Source organism: Pygocentrus nattereri, chromosome 17, assembly GCF_015220715.1.
Source record: "Pygocentrus nattereri isolate fPygNat1 chromosome 17, fPygNat1.pri, whole genome shotgun sequence".
NCBI lineage: Eukaryota > Metazoa > Chordata > Actinopteri > Characiformes > Serrasalmidae > Pygocentrus > Pygocentrus nattereri.
In genome coordinates this window covers 35,484,461-35,499,521 of record NC_051227.1, presented here as the reverse complement: position 1 = coordinate 35,499,521, position 15,061 = coordinate 35,484,461, and the positions used below count along the sequence as shown (strand labels likewise).

Here is a 15,061-nt window from a genome sequence, read left to right as displayed (position 1 = left end):
TTCATTTGGTGTTTCACGTATCCTTCTCTTTTACCACCCCTAGATAAGAAATAGAGTTGTGGAAGTTCCTTGGCTCCAATCATTCTGAGGGCACTTTACCAGTCTATGCTGAGCTCCACCTCCAGCCTGTCCTGCTAACCTCTTCTCTGCATGGCAGAGAGAGAGAGAGATTATGAAAAAAGAAGCTGATTAAGTGAAAGGAGAGGGTGTTTGTAATGCTCTGTCTGCACAAAATTATCAGGGAAGATGGACAGTCCTCAGCCTTTATTGTTCCTGCAGCATGATCCTTAGTCCACCCTTGAATGGGCTGTTTGTCCCAGTCTTTCTAGCAGCCCTGGCTAGATGAAAGAGTGATGGCAAAATGTACAAGTACATATAAATATATATAAATATATGTATAACATAAGACAAGAAGACAGAAAAGATTTTTTAAAGTAATGCTGAAAGTTTTTTTTTTTGGTTTGTTTTTAAATCTTGGATGTATTTATTTCACTTTTTTTTTTCTTTTCTTCAAAAGTTTCTTGCATGCTTTTTCAGGCCAAGTTCCTAGGTTGTTACATCTGTCAGTAAATGGCTCGTAGGTTTCAGGACTCTGCCAGGAACAAGGACTTGGGTTTTGGGCCTATAATGTATGATCGCAAATAAGCAAATCCATAGCAGCAAACCCATCCTCTCCCAGCCAACTGGCTCCTCTGCACACAGTTCGTTGTTTGCACTGGACTGCTCTGTCCTTCTTCTTCACCCTCAAGAGGAGAGCCAGAGCTCCAGCTGAGAAGATGAAGAGAGCATGGATCCCAAACATTCCTGATGCACAGTGAAGTCTAATAACTGCTGGACAAGCAGAATATATAACCATCAAGTTGGCTAGTGATGCAAAATGTGGAAATAAAGATGCAATGACACTTTGTTTTTTTTTTTCTTTCTTTGCATGCAGTTTGGGATACAGTAACAAGTTCAGTAATCAAAGCTTTTCATGCCCTGTTGTGTCCGGTTGTGTAGGACGCCACACTTGTCATCATCAAAAGCACAAAAGCCTGTGGCCTATAAATGCCAACAAGCACATACCATAGGGAAATTTGCAGCTTGCTGTCCCAGTTTAGGGCACAGTTTGTGTTATATCAGCATACTGCAACTTGTTTTTGATATAACCCTCCTCCAGTTTGCTCAGAGTTCTTAGTAGATAGCATTTGTGACAAATTTTGAGACCAGGAGCATTTTTATTGCTTCACTGTTTGTTAGTGCCTTTTTTTTTTTTTATTTAAACCTTCTTTTAAGAACATTTGCATCACGAGTGTAGTATGTATGTTAAGGATATAACAATATATAATCCACTTTGTCAGTGGTAGGCCAGTAGGGGGCAGCCAGCTCCTGCTTTCTGGCGAGAGACTGCTGGTACATCCTGAAGGCTGCAATGACATCAGTGTTTCTGGTTTAACTTGTTTCTTCTCTTTGCTTACCTTATGTAAAGCATTCATAGAAGCATGTAGGGCACAAATGCAGTACAAACTTTGTTTTCCCAGTGCATTACTGTGATTCATCACTTTCATGCTTTCAGTGGTCAGAAGCAACCTGCCTCCTCAAAGACGGTCACTGTATTTACCAGCAATCTTCTCTTCAAGCTTGTGTCACAGTTGTCTTATGCAGTTTTTATAGAGGGCCCTCTCTCCCTCTTGTCTTTGTGCTCTCTCCTTCTCAAAGGGTAATGCAGGGAACTAGGTAACCTGTGAATCTCTGGTCGCTGTGACACGACTGCTCTTTGTTGCTTCTCTTCAAGGCATGTTGCAATTAAGTGGGGACAAGCAGAAAGGAGGGCATAATGGATTGTTGCGTTCTCCACATGCAGTGGTCAATTATCTAATTAAACCTGGAAGGTGGGAGAGGACTGTGGTGTCACTTCTCTTTCTGTCCCCCAGCAGGTCACCTAGACCTAGGCTGGAGCATCACTGTGGTGGCTGCTAATACTTTTTCTTTCCCTGAGGAGACTTCACTCACTCCCTCTCTCTCGTGCACTCAGATCTGCTTTGGTAATCAGTTCTGACAATGCATATCTTGGAACGCCCAGAAGTTGGGACGTAAATATCTCAACAAATGCAGTCATTTTATTGTAGCTCCTAAGCTGCTGTGGGAACAAGGAGGATCAAGTCATTGCTGCTGCTACTGTGTGTGTGTGTGTGTGTGTGTGTGTGTGTGTGTGTGTGTGTGTGTGTGTGTGTGTGTGTGTGTACACATTGGTCTTCTGTTCTGCTGTGTGTGCATGTGTGAGAGCATCAGTCTTCTGCTTCTGCGGGGGCTTTGTGCAAACCTTGAGTCATTGAATGCCATGTTTACCATTGAGGCTTTCGTACATTTGCTCCTAATTTGTGCTTCAATTTCCCCCTGAAGGCGAGCTAATGCTTCCACAACGCTTTCAAGCCACCCCACTGTTTTGTTGTATGTGAGAGGCAAGACAAAAACCGTGCCCACGTAATTCCAGATTTCTTCTCTTCCTGAATTTTGTGTGTTGCCCATTTTAACTGCACAAATTGCATTGAATGTCTATAGGCTAAGAGGTACCCCGCAGAGCCCGCTGCATTGATTGAGGGAGAGCTGTAGCCTCCTCTGGAAGTTATTCAGTCATTACTCCACCCTTACAATCACTCACCGAGATCCACTTTCTTTCTCACATACTCATTTGCATATAAGGTCGATGATACCCACACACATGAACAGCACAGTCATCTAATGGCCAGATAGGAGTGCTCTATTTCTGGTAGCTTTCAGATGAGAGCAATAATCATTGAATGTGGAGTCATCCTAAGCATGACTATTCTTGACAGCATCAGATAAATCATGCCTTCAGGTGTGAGTAATCATAGGGGAGGGAGAGAACCTGTTGCAGCAGTATTTGTATCTTAGGTCTTCCAGGTTACATTTCTGTATTATGCACCTGAGATTTGATAGTGCCTGAAGTCAAATCAAACTCTTTTATTCAGCTGAGCATTTGTTCAGGGTAATGTCTTTTCATAGCTGGAGTTTTCTGGTAATTGCCTTAAGATAATATTGGATGTCTTTTCAGAGCGGGATTGTTTTCTGTAGTTGCCTGGGTTATCATGGATTCTATTACAGTGCTGTAATAGAATGATGCAACAGCATGTCATGTAAGAACGTGACCCTGTTAACGTCTCTCAGAGTAATTAGCCCTCTTGATATTGACTTGCCTGAGTGAAACATTCCTTCGTGTGCTGCAGGAACATCACTCAGCTGTAATCATGTGGCAATCAACATGCTCTTAATATAGAATGAATTAATGTACAAAACCGAGACCACTTAAGAAACATTTCTGAAGAACCACGCTCATGTATATATGGACTTCTTGACGGGCTGCATTAGAAGCTTGATTCTTGACAGACTGCATTAGTTATGCAAGGATGATTTATGTCCTTACCTAGTCCTAATTATCAGTATTAATATTCAAGGTTCAAAACCTTGATATCCTTGTTGCTGTCATGTGGGCTTTGCTATGGAAGGGGCAAAGATATTCTATTCCAAGACCATTTCTTTTGGTCTGTTCATCGTGAAAATTTAAGAACATAAAAGGCAGCTGATGTTTTTTTTAAGAAAGAAATGCCCTTATTGAGATATTGGTATGACAGTGATTTTATTCATGCTGACACTGGCAACCCGTGTTCACCTGGAAAGTGCCGAGCAATTTGTATACAATGTGAAAATGAAGTATTTTGATATGGTTCTTTGACTGCTGTCAGTTTAACAGCACTGGCATTGATCAGCTTTAACCACTGAATGGAACGGGGATGAAGCTCTGCTCAGCCCCTCTGTTTCCCTCTCCCCATTCTCATTGTCTTGATGTCACGCCGTCCTGCCTGCAGGGATGGCTGTGCTGGGCTCAGTCTTGCATGAATGCAGCCTCATACGTTTTAGCACTTCTGTCTCCTGCAGGGCGCAGATGACATTAGTGTTCTTATTGAGCTGCTGGGAGAGAGCAAGGCAGGGGCCTGGGGTCTAGCTGCTCTGCGGTTAACCGGCGCCTTGCCGAGGACAGCAGTGAAGGCTGACCCCTGCTCCACTTTGAGAGAATGGGACTAGGAATGAGATGACCTCCTGCATGGATACTGCCTAGTTGTGGGCATGTCCAGACACTTGGACAGTGGGAGAAATCAATGACTCATCCTGTTGACTGGACTCAGCACTGTGTAATTAGGATAGAGAAAAGGCAAGGATGTAGTGTGTGTGTGTGTGTGTGTGTGTGTGTGTGTGTGTGTGTGTGCGCGCACACGGCGTAATTAAGCACATAGTTTGGCCTCAGCGGTGAATCATCCACCTAGCGTGTGTCTCGGTTGACCAGGTCATGCTGGACCTAGAAGCATGGCTGATCAGATTTGCTCAGTCCAAGATAACAGGCAGACCTGCACTGTCTTTTTGGCAGCCTTGTGCTCATCACTGTGAAAACCCAAGTGGAGCACCATCCTGAGTTCATGGCCTGGTTATCTCCACAGTGGGGTTGTATTACTTGTTAAGGCCAATCACGACCACGCTGGTTTCTGCTAGCCGACACGCATTTGAGTATAGTCCATGGTCAGTGGGTAATGCTTACTCATTTGGGAGCTGCAAATGGTTCTCAGGCCAACTCAAAATCAGGTGGTTTAATCCACCTGAAGCAGTGTCATTGAGCTCAAATCAATACCATCCCTATGTTAATGAAAATCAGAAGAGAGAATCCTCCCAGGCTGAAGGAGGAGGTGGCTAACAAGAGCCTGACTGGAATGAAAATGACTTTGGTGCTGTTTCCTGTAACCTCAGTGGGCCAGGCCTTTGAACCTTGTTGGCCTGCTATTCTTCTTGCTGCTATGAAATGTTTGACAGCTCCCTGGCTTCTGGAGGGGGGGGGGGGCAGAACCCCGATTTGCCAGTGTGGATTCTCCTCTTCTCTCCTCATTGCAGGTCAGCAGCCTTATGCCATCCATGACAAAGTTCAGAATATCTTTTGCAGACTATTTTTCTTATCAGGTTTTGGGATACCCATGCCTTTTCTTTTCACATGAGGTACAGAAACTTTAGCAATAGAGCTTTTATATTATGTTGAAGAGTTCTTTTTCCTGTTTCTTTTGGTATAGGCCCAGTTATGCACTTAATGTTTAAAAAAAAAGAAAAAACGACCTTCCAGAAGGGTTTGTTTGCTTCAGCCTATTAAATGCTGTGGGATCTTATCGTTTACAGCCAAAATGCTTCTCTTCCTCGAGGATGAGTGATAGCATTGCGCTTCGCTTATCCGAAAAGGTCTTATTAGGTAATGGCTGACCCTGAAGGAGCTTTCATCTAGGTCTCTTTAAGAGGGGACAAATTGATGGCTCTACTGGCCAAAGCGTAAGATGCAGTTGCCTGATTGCAAACGCTCTCAGCGTGAATTCAATCCCCGGGAGAGGGAAAAGTGCCTGTTTACTCTGGTTAGCCCCTAATAAAGTCAGGGTCTTTGAGTGACACTCAGGTAGACCTTGAGTAAACCAAGGGAGGACGAGGGGAAGCTGCAGTTACAATACACAGACACCAGGATGTGCTCAAAAGAAGATTTCAGAAGAGTAGAGGTTGGTACGAATAGTTCCATTTATTCAGCTGCATGTACTTGAATACATGACTATTTTTGAAATGGCAATAGCTTTATTCTGGTATGTCTGAGGAAAGAAGACTGCTTTTTCCTCTTTCGCTTCAGTTATTCACACTGAGGCGCTTGTTCCTTTTTTGTGTTAAATTTCATTCTGTTCCGTTGGAGACAGCGTCTGGACTGCCTTGCTTTTGCCTCTCGCCTCTCACCGTCGAGCTTTAGCATTTAATGTGGGCTAACAGGATCGAATGCGAGAAACACCACCTAACCAACTTCCGTTTCTATACTGACAGATGATAGATCTAAGACGTTCTGCAGCAGTTCAGTTGGGAACTCTGGATACTTGAGGAGTTTTTGACTTGACAATTTACTCCTTGTTTTTTGGTAGCTACTTTTATTTGTGCTTGTAAAGTACAAAGTAACGATACTTGTACTTGAGAATGGTTTTAGGCTGCTCTGTCCACCACTATTAAACACCAAGCTTCAGTTGAGAATCTTTGGTGTTTATGCTTTCATCACTATAGAGCTGTAGTTAGCCTGTGAACTCAATTGGCTTCTTGTTTTTAAGATCTTGAAGACCTGACAGTTTGCACACTCATTTTTGTTCCTAGTACATGCAGTTTGCACAAGTTGCTTTGTGTTTTAAGCTGTGCGTCAGCCGCCTGCTTCAGGATTTTCAGCCGTATTGGCATTTTCTGGGAAAGTGTGATATGCTTTTTTTTTTAAGCTCATTCACTAGCGAGAGTCATTGATACCGTCTGCATGATCTAATTGTGGGATTGTTTGTAATTTGTGCGTGAATGGCAGGGCTGTTGAAATAAAATGGTCTTCGTTTTTGCAGCATCAAAAACACAAGGCTTTCTGTAGCTGACGGCTGGGAATGCGCCAGAGCCATTAGGCAGCTGTCTGTCTATGAGAGGACAGGGATCTATACTGCTGGCTCCGGTGGAAAAAACGCAGCAACACAGCAGTGCATTGAGGCTCCAGAATGCAGCCAGTGCCTTCTGATTCATAGCTAATGAATATTTACCAGTCCTGTCCTTATCCAGGCCTGCTCAGGTTCACTGGCATACTGGAGCTATTGAACCAGCCATGACTGAGTGTTGTAAATCACTCTCTCTACATGGGTTGACAGAGTTAGGCTCGGGGCTTTTGTTGTGTGTGTGTGTGTGTGTGTGTGTGTGTGTGTGTGTGTGTGGGGCATGCATGAGGACCAGAGTATGGCTATGTTAGTATGTCTTCTGTGGAGAGACAGCAGCTCGCACAACACATGGCCCATCAGGGGTGTGTGTGTGTGTGTGTGTGTTCTTGGCTCCATGTTAAAATGGCAGTCCATTGTTGACTCAGTCAGCTGTGATGCACTCTGCCCTCTCTCTTCTTCCCTCTCTCCCTCTCTCCCAGATCCATGCTCGGTTTGCAGAGAGCCAGCAATAGACAAGCATCTTCTCTTCCAATATTAGCTGGGCCACAATGCCTCTTTGGTTAGTACTGTTCTGTGATCAAGCCGTCACAATGCAATTTAAAAAGTGATTTCCTGACAAGGCGGTCTCTGCCTGGTATTTTGGCGTTGAGGAGATCTGTTTTACAGATATGACGGCTTCCTCCTCTGTCTGATCTGTTTTTCAAGGCGGACCCATTTGTGTCTGTCACGTCTGGTCGGTGCCGCTGTCACTGCTGGTGGAATATTGTAATATGGTTCAGTTTATTGCTAACGCCCTGCAGTCTGGCCTGTTTCAGCATTTCATTCCAACACGCTGTTTCTTTAAGAGCGCTCTCAATCAATAGCCTTTCATCAGTGCAGCCACCCACTGCTCTCTATTAATGTATCACCTATTGCATGCTGATTTGTTCTTTGAGTTTGGAATTATTCCATGATGATGAAGTGCACCTGTTTTTGGTGCTGTCATCAGCTTACAGAGGCACACATGCCCACATTCATGCCCTCTCAATATGACAACCAATCTGCAAGCAAATCAGCTCCCTAGCCACCAATCCAAGCAAAATGGGACTGTGCATATTGCATTTGGCTTTCTTGATGAAGGACATATCATGGAGCTACTTGGATACTTGGATAAGGAGGGGAACGTCTCTGCTCGCTCAATGATAAACCAGGCAGGAGATATTTATCATCAGAGGCCTCATCAATCCATCCATTGAACACATACTTAAGGTCTTGATTTCTACCAAACATACATTTATTCCCATTGCCATGACATTCCCATCCCATTGCCATGTGCTTCACAAAATGCCTTCACAACAATCCCCTTCGAACTGTATAAAGCTTAATTAACCCTGCAACTACAGCTACAAATGAATGCATTTGTGCATATGGATACCCCATTTAGGCCTAATGGCTACATTCTTAGTTTGGGTTTTGTTAAGAGCGTTCTACTCATTTTATGATATTTTTAAGTACAGTTTCAGATAAATGTATTGTCAGAGTGTTGATACAATAGAAGGCTTTAACTTTTTCATGTTAATATTCAACGCCATGTCTTGTTTGTACCCTGGGCCATATTAGAAATTAATAAGCACTTCATCAAAGGAAATGTTGGACACCATTATTGAACTAAGCAAGCTTATTAAGCTAGCCCTCATTACGGTCAGGGACAGGGCGTGTTAATGTATCTGCTTAAACTAAGCACATAGGATGTACTGTATATAAAATCCACACTCATTATGTCTCAGTTACTACAGAGAAGAGAGGCCAGTTTCCATAGACGTGACGAGCACAAGGCTGAGCCCTGAAATGCTATAGGTGTGTTTTATGAGCCATTATTCATGCATTAAGTGATATTTTTAGATTCCAAGCTGTGAGTGGTGGGGGAGATGCATGTTTTCTTCATGCTACAGGTCATTGAATGGTCTGGTTATATTGATGCGTTGGGAAGGCTCATGAGGAATGTGGGCAAGCTCTCAACTGGCATATTAGACGTTGGCTATCACTCATGGGTCGTGTGATGCCGTCTTCTTTTCCCACCCACATATCTTAGAAAGCGCGGTGCGCACCAATCCATTGTAATGACAAGGCACATGATTGGTATGTGCTGGAGGGAAAGGTCACAGAGCTTGACATCTATTCCCCTTATTATCAAGAAGCGAAAATTGACTCCGTGCAACCAAATGTCAGGAAGATGTGGATTAGATCTACCAAAGATGGCTTAGGCCTTTGGAAGACCTCACCTGTTCCCTTAAGACTACTTTTGTGAGCTTTCAGAACAACTTAATGGCCTTCAGATGATCTTTTTGCAGCTACAGACCAGCAGCCACTGCCTTGAGCCTTGTAGCTCGTTTTCAGGCCAAGATTATGAACCCCTTCATCCCAAACCCAGCCTTCTTGCCCATAGACATGCAGCAATGCTGCAGTCATGCTGATTCATGGGCTATTTCTCAGTGGTGCTGACACACTGTATTGAATATATCCATGGACTTGTTTGACTATATGGGCTTTAGCCTGCGCATTAAACTTTAAGTGCAAGCCGTTATGACCCGTGCCAGATGGATGTCGGGTTTCATTAACAATTCACTGCCCAAAATTGTGGTCCTTGAGATAATTGCTTGTTTGTTACAATCAAGTCTAGTCTCTTGGTGCTTTATGAATCGGTGGTGCTTCAGTGAATTTTATTGGGATGAGCATTCCATCATGGGGAGGAAAAGCGAAGGGTAAGCGATTCATACAGGTGCAGGGACGCTATCAAATTCTCGTCATGTTCTCATCTCATCCATATATTTATTCAGGTGCATCCATAAAATATTGAGAAGACAAAATGGCTTGGAGAAAATTGCTATACGGTGCTACAGACATCCCATTCCTTTTTTTCCCCCCCAAGGTGTGACCTAAGTGGAGTACGAACATACTTTAATCACGACCGCCACCTGTCCTTCAGAGTCGTTGAGGCTATGTGAAGATGCAGCCTTAAAGGAGAATTCCACCAATTTTTTCTACATAATTTAATATTTAAGATGTAAGCAAAGTCATTCAGTGTGGTTTGGTGTGAAATGCGCTGTTCTAGAGCAACCTGGTGGTGGTGGTGGTGGTGATAGGAACCAGATGTCTGAAGAGTCCAATGCCTCTTAAAGCTCCTTCACAGAAAGTTCCAACATGAAATGCTTACAGATTTGCAGGCCGGTGTCTGAGACATTGTTTTACGATAGTTTTGAGAGGGGAAGGTGACATTAAATCCAGTTTAGTACTCAGGGTGAGAGATACAGGGTGTTGTGAGTATATAGTTCCCAAAGGAAGCTTATTTATTTCACGTTTACCACTATTTTACCATCAGCATTACATGCAAAAACCTCGGAAGACATTAAGAGACCCTTATTAGCCCCACAACAGGGAAATTTGCCCTCCGCATTTAACCCATCCGTGAAGTGAAACACCACATACGCACTAGTGAATGTACACACACACTAGGGGGCAGTGAGCACACTTGCCTGGAGCAGTGAGCAGCCCTATCCACGGCGCCTGGGGAGCAACTGGGGGTTAGGTGTCTTGCTCAAGGACACCTCAGTCATGGACTGTCGGTGCTGGGGATCGAACCGGCAACCTTCCGGTCCCTAACCTCCAGCCCACGACTGCCCCCTAGTAAATGAAAAGGCTATATATTTGTGTTGTCAAGCATTGAGAGCCCTGGTTACCATCACCACTGTAGAGAAATCTGAGCAAGGTTCTCTACAGTGAGCCCTTTCACACCAAACCACTCTGGGTGGCTGTTGACATGTTAATGACTGAATTATACAGGCATTTAAAAAAAACTGGTGGAATTTCCTTTTAATAAGACCCAAGAGACTTCTCCCACCAAATTATCATTCAGTCTTTATCTCTTAATTCAGGCGCAGGCAGGTTGAACATGGTAAATTGTTCAGGGCTCTCTGGGGACGGAGCTCAAGGCGCTGCGTGTGACTCATGAGTGGCTTATATTAGCATATATGCTACGTTCACCACGACGAACACAGACCGGCTGCAGACTGGTGGATGTTCACCTGTGGGAGAGCAGCCGAAGTGCTGGCTTAGCTCTCTCTCTCTCACACACACACACACACACAGTCACTCGCTCACTCAGTGCCCACGGCTGCGAGCATCTGACTGTCCGTCTCTGTTTATGGAGGCCACTTTTCCACCCAGCCTGACGGGCTGAGCGCCGCGGTGACTCGACGAAGCTCCACATGTTCCCAGACACGTCGCGGGTCCCTGAGTGATGTGAGCTGGAGAGGGAGAGAGGTTTTATCTCTCACACGACAGGAGTGAAACGGCTCGGCTCACGCGGAGCTGCTCTCCAAGCCACGGCGAAATCTTCCCCTCACAGGAGGAGCAGAGCGGAGAGGAGCTGCTGCCTCTCAGCCAGTCCGCCTCGGAGCGGCAGAGCACTCATCTCCGGCGACTGAAACAGGTAGCGGCGAAGTGAGGAAAGGATTTTTGGACTTAATTTGACACAAACTAACCCACCGACACACAGAGAGGGAGAGAGAGAGGGAGAGAGAGAGGGAGGAGGAGGAGGAGGAGAGCTGGTGTGTTTCTTTGCTGGGATGCGGATTTTCTTTCCACAGCTCGCAGTTCCCTCGCGTCTCTGGCGTTTTTCGGATTTAACGGCTCTGAGGAGGAGAATAAGCGCAGTTTAACTGAAGTGCCCTTCACTGTAGTTTCTTTCTTTCTTTCTTTTTTTCTTTTGGACTGCTTTTCTCGCTTCTTAACGGCCAAGAAGAAACATTGTAGGCGAATCCTCTCCGGGTCCCCAAAATAGCCTCTCAAAGCAGCACCTCAGGACAAAAATCAGCGGCCGAGAAAGAAGAATTCAAAGAAGAGGAATCGAGGAGGGGGAGAGGAGCAGCTCGGGTGAGGAGCCGCGGTCACCTCAGTTCTTTTTCTGCGTTTAGTTTCCTCGCGCTGTGACTCGAGCCTCGCTTTCCGCGGGTGAACGTTTCGTCGAAGACTGTCCACTAGTGAGGGAGGTCGGCGAACAAGCTGCTGGCTCGGTAAGTGTGGAAATGTAGTTGTGCGCGTTAGAGGCGGAGGCTGGCCAGAAGATGCTGGACCTCACGGTTAAGCGAGTCTCGTAGAGGCAGCGGTGTGGCTATAGTTCAGAAAGTCTGCCCCTCTCCGTTCCCTCATCACAGGGTCACTGGGGTCTGGCTCTGAAGTGTGGAGCTGAATTTGCTCAGAAAATGACATGCATGCTGTTCTCAGGAGTAGACTTGCTCTCCCCAAAAGAGGAGAGAGAGAAAAGGGGGAGTAAGAAATAATAACCCCCCCCCTTTTTTTTAACGTCTACTAAAACGTTCCTGGATGGTTACACGAAGATGGTCCACTTCAGACTGGGTGATGTGGAGGCCTGTGCAGTTACTACATACATGGTGCAACATGCGAGCCTTTACTTTAGTGCAAGTGGCTGTGTGAATTTAACTGGTACTGTATGCTGGTTTGTGGCTCAGATGACCTCATGTACAGGTGGGTAGGCTGTGTGCGTAATCCCGTCCTTAGCCTGCGTGGTATGTTTCTGTGCGTGTAGTAATGCCTTTGTGGGCTGGTGGTGGGAAAACATGACTATTTTTGACGTTGTGGGGACGTTTGGCTTGCCCCCCCCCCCAAAAAAAAAAAAAAAAAATTAAAAAATAGTAATAAACAATGCAGCTTTTAAAATGTAAACTTGCTCAAAGATTTTTTTTTCCGGAGCTGCGTTTAGAGACTAAAGTGCAGAAGTCAGTAAATATGACCCCACAAAGGCGGGAATACAAGCACCGCGTGTGCCTGCCACTGTGCGTGTATTCATAGATTTTTCTCTTTCTAGGTAACAGGAGGAAAGGAAAACAGCATTCTGACATTGTGGGGACTTTGCGTGTCCTCTTGAATATATAAAAATGGAAAAGAAAAGCGGGGTTTCCGAGGTTAAAGTCGGGTATAGACAGCATTATTTAGCTGTAGTAATGCTGAACTGAATGGAAACGCCAGCACGTACTGATGGTCTCTGGATGGAGTTCAGTGGTAGAGTGGCTGTTGTCTGTGCACCCCCTGGTGGCGCCTGGATTGCCTTCTGTGTTGCTCATTTTGACCAAGTCACTGGTTCGCACAGGTGTACCTGTGAAAATCATCAGAGAACTTTCTCGAGGTATGAAGAGAATTATATTACCTGCTTTATGTAATATAACTTGGGTTATGTTCCTGAATTCAGTTTCAAAGGTCGAATGTGGGGCATTTCTTATGGCTTGAAAGGCTGTTTAGATGTTTCATTAGCAAAGGACTCAGATTTCTTAGTCTTTTTCAAAATGTGGAGCTCTTTTTCCTCCTCCTTAATGCCAGTGAGAGGGAAAGGGAGTGTGTGTGTGTGTGTGTGTGTGTGTGTCTGTGACCAGGCATGCAGAGCCTGTGACAGTCTTTCCTGGGTGCTGTCTGATAGTGCTGAAGGTTAATTATCATCTTTCCTGAGTCGTTTGGGGGGGATGGAGATGGAGTCACCAGTCTTTTAACAAAGTTTCATTTCCTCCAGTCGGGCAGTCGCAGTCTCAGCAGTGCTCGGCGGCTGCCTGGCCCTATTTAGCGTGATTTGCACAGCATTAGTTTCTGCTTTATTCCTCTGGTAAACCTGGGCTTCTGCGCACTTAGGTGGTCTGTGCGCAGTCTTTCAGCGGCGAATTTATTGCTCACCAATAAATGAAAAAATTCAATTACTGTTATCGTTATTATTTGTCTAGTATTGTAATTGAAACATATAACTAAGCACCCAATTTGTACTCCCATACATATGATGCACATTCACTAAGCAGCCACTACATTAAAACCACCTCCTTGTTTCTACGCTCAGTGTCCATCTTATCAGCTCCACTTACTATATAGGTGCCATTTGTAGTTCTCCAATTACAGACTGTAGTCCATCTGTTTCTCTCTGGTGATCATTCTTAGTACTGCAGTGATGCTGATGTGGTGGTGGTGGAGTGTCGGTGTGTGTTGTGCCGGTATGAGTGGATCAGACACAGCAGTGCTGCTGGAGTTTTTAAGTGCTGTGTCCACTCACTGTCCACTCTACTGTACATTTATCTGCAATATTTGTTTGATTTATATGTTTTGGCTGTGGGCCCAGTGTTTAAAAACTCCAGCAGCACTGATCGACTCGCACCAGCACAATACACACTGACACACCGTTAGCACGTCGGTGTCACTGCAGCGCTGAGAATGATCCACCACCCAAATAATGCCAGCTCTTCGGTGTGCCAGGGGGGCTCCTGATATTGTAAGAAGAAGATTAAAGGGGGGTAACAAAGTACGCAGAGAAACAGATGGACTACAGTCTGTAACCGTAGAACTACAAAGAGCAGCTATGCAGTAAGTGGATCTGATTAAATGGACAGTGGGTGTAGAAACAAGGAGGTGGTTTTCATGTTATGGCTGATTCGTGTATAAACAAACAGTAAACAGAGAGTTTATCAATTAATCATGTGTTAAATTGAGGCGGATACATGTAAATAAAAGAAGGTGGAGAGCTTGTTCGTTGAGACGTCATGGGTCCCACAAAACTTCAGGCTGAAGGAATAAGACCTTTAGAGGGCAGTGGCGAGTGAGGTTTGTTTATTAAGTGGTTGGTTAGTGTAGTGGGTATCACCTCTGCCTTCTACGCTGTAGACCGGGGTTCAGTCCCCCACCTGGGCAAACACTCTACACTATACCAGTAAAGATTCTTGGGTAAGACTGCCATCACCTACCTGTGTAAAATGACCAAAATTGTAAGCTGCTCTGCGTAAGAGCGTCTACCGAATGCTGTAAATGTGTTTTGTGAGCTTGTCTTTAATCTGGATCTGTTATTTATATGCCAGTTAATCGCTAAAATTGTCCACAGCTAAGTGTGAATTATTGATTTTTCGTTATCTCTCTAGACATTCCATATTGCTGCGTTCCTGTATACTTGCCTGTTTCTCTAATGGACTGTTTGTGTACTGTTTGTCTGCTTCCAGATATTTAGAAGACTGGTCAGGACCTTTAGTGCTTGTTTATTTGGGCTGCAGTGGGCCTGTATAAATTTACCCCCCTCACCAGCACATCATTATGGTTGAAGGTGGTTGGGGTGAGGCACACTGGCCTGTGAACGTGGATTTGCCTTTATTTGAAAAATACTGCAGTAGACTAAACTCAAGCAGACCTAAAAGAAGCCAAATTGAAAGGGCACATAAAGTCCAAACAAGCTCAGGAGGCCCCGTGGCTACCAGGTAGTGCATACAGATATGAAGTTACAAATGGCAGCCTCTGACAGAATAGTGGAGTAAGATGCATGATCTCATCGAATGCTTGATCAATTGATGGATAGGACATGGAGAAGCACAACTCCCTCTTCTAGTGAAGGTTAACTAGCCTGCTGTTGCTATCAGTCAGTATCTGAGAGAGAGGTCTCTCCAGAATTTAAACAAGGACATCATTCAGCACTTTGACCATCTCGGGCCGCCGGTAGGACGTTTGCCAAATCGTAGAACTCATACGGGACC

At 44.9% G+C, this 15,061-nt stretch overlaps 2 protein-coding genes across 5 annotated transcripts in view; both read left to right on the top strand.

Annotated features, from left to right (window-relative positions):
* The window catches only part of arhgef12a (Rho guanine nucleotide exchange factor (GEF) 12a), a 71,966-nt gene extending 71,061 nt beyond the window's left edge, over positions 1-905 (top strand). For all 3 annotated transcript variants that reach the window (XM_017713063.2, XM_017713062.2, XM_017713064.2), the window contains one exon: positions 44-905. In XM_017713063.2, coding sequence (XP_017568552.2) covers positions 44-54 — 11 coding nt within the window. In that variant the 3' untranslated portion in view covers positions 55-905. The remainder of the gene's footprint in view (positions 1-43) is intronic.
* Positions 906-10,339: 9,434 nt separating this feature from the next.
* The window catches only part of grik4 (glutamate receptor, ionotropic, kainate 4), a 598,764-nt gene continuing 594,042 nt past the window's right edge, over positions 10,340-15,061 (top strand). For both annotated transcript variants that reach the window (XM_037546764.1, XM_037546765.1), the window contains exon 1: positions 10,340-11,569. The gene's annotated coding sequence lies outside the window, so the exon portion shown is untranslated. The remainder of the gene's footprint in view (positions 11,570-15,061) is intronic.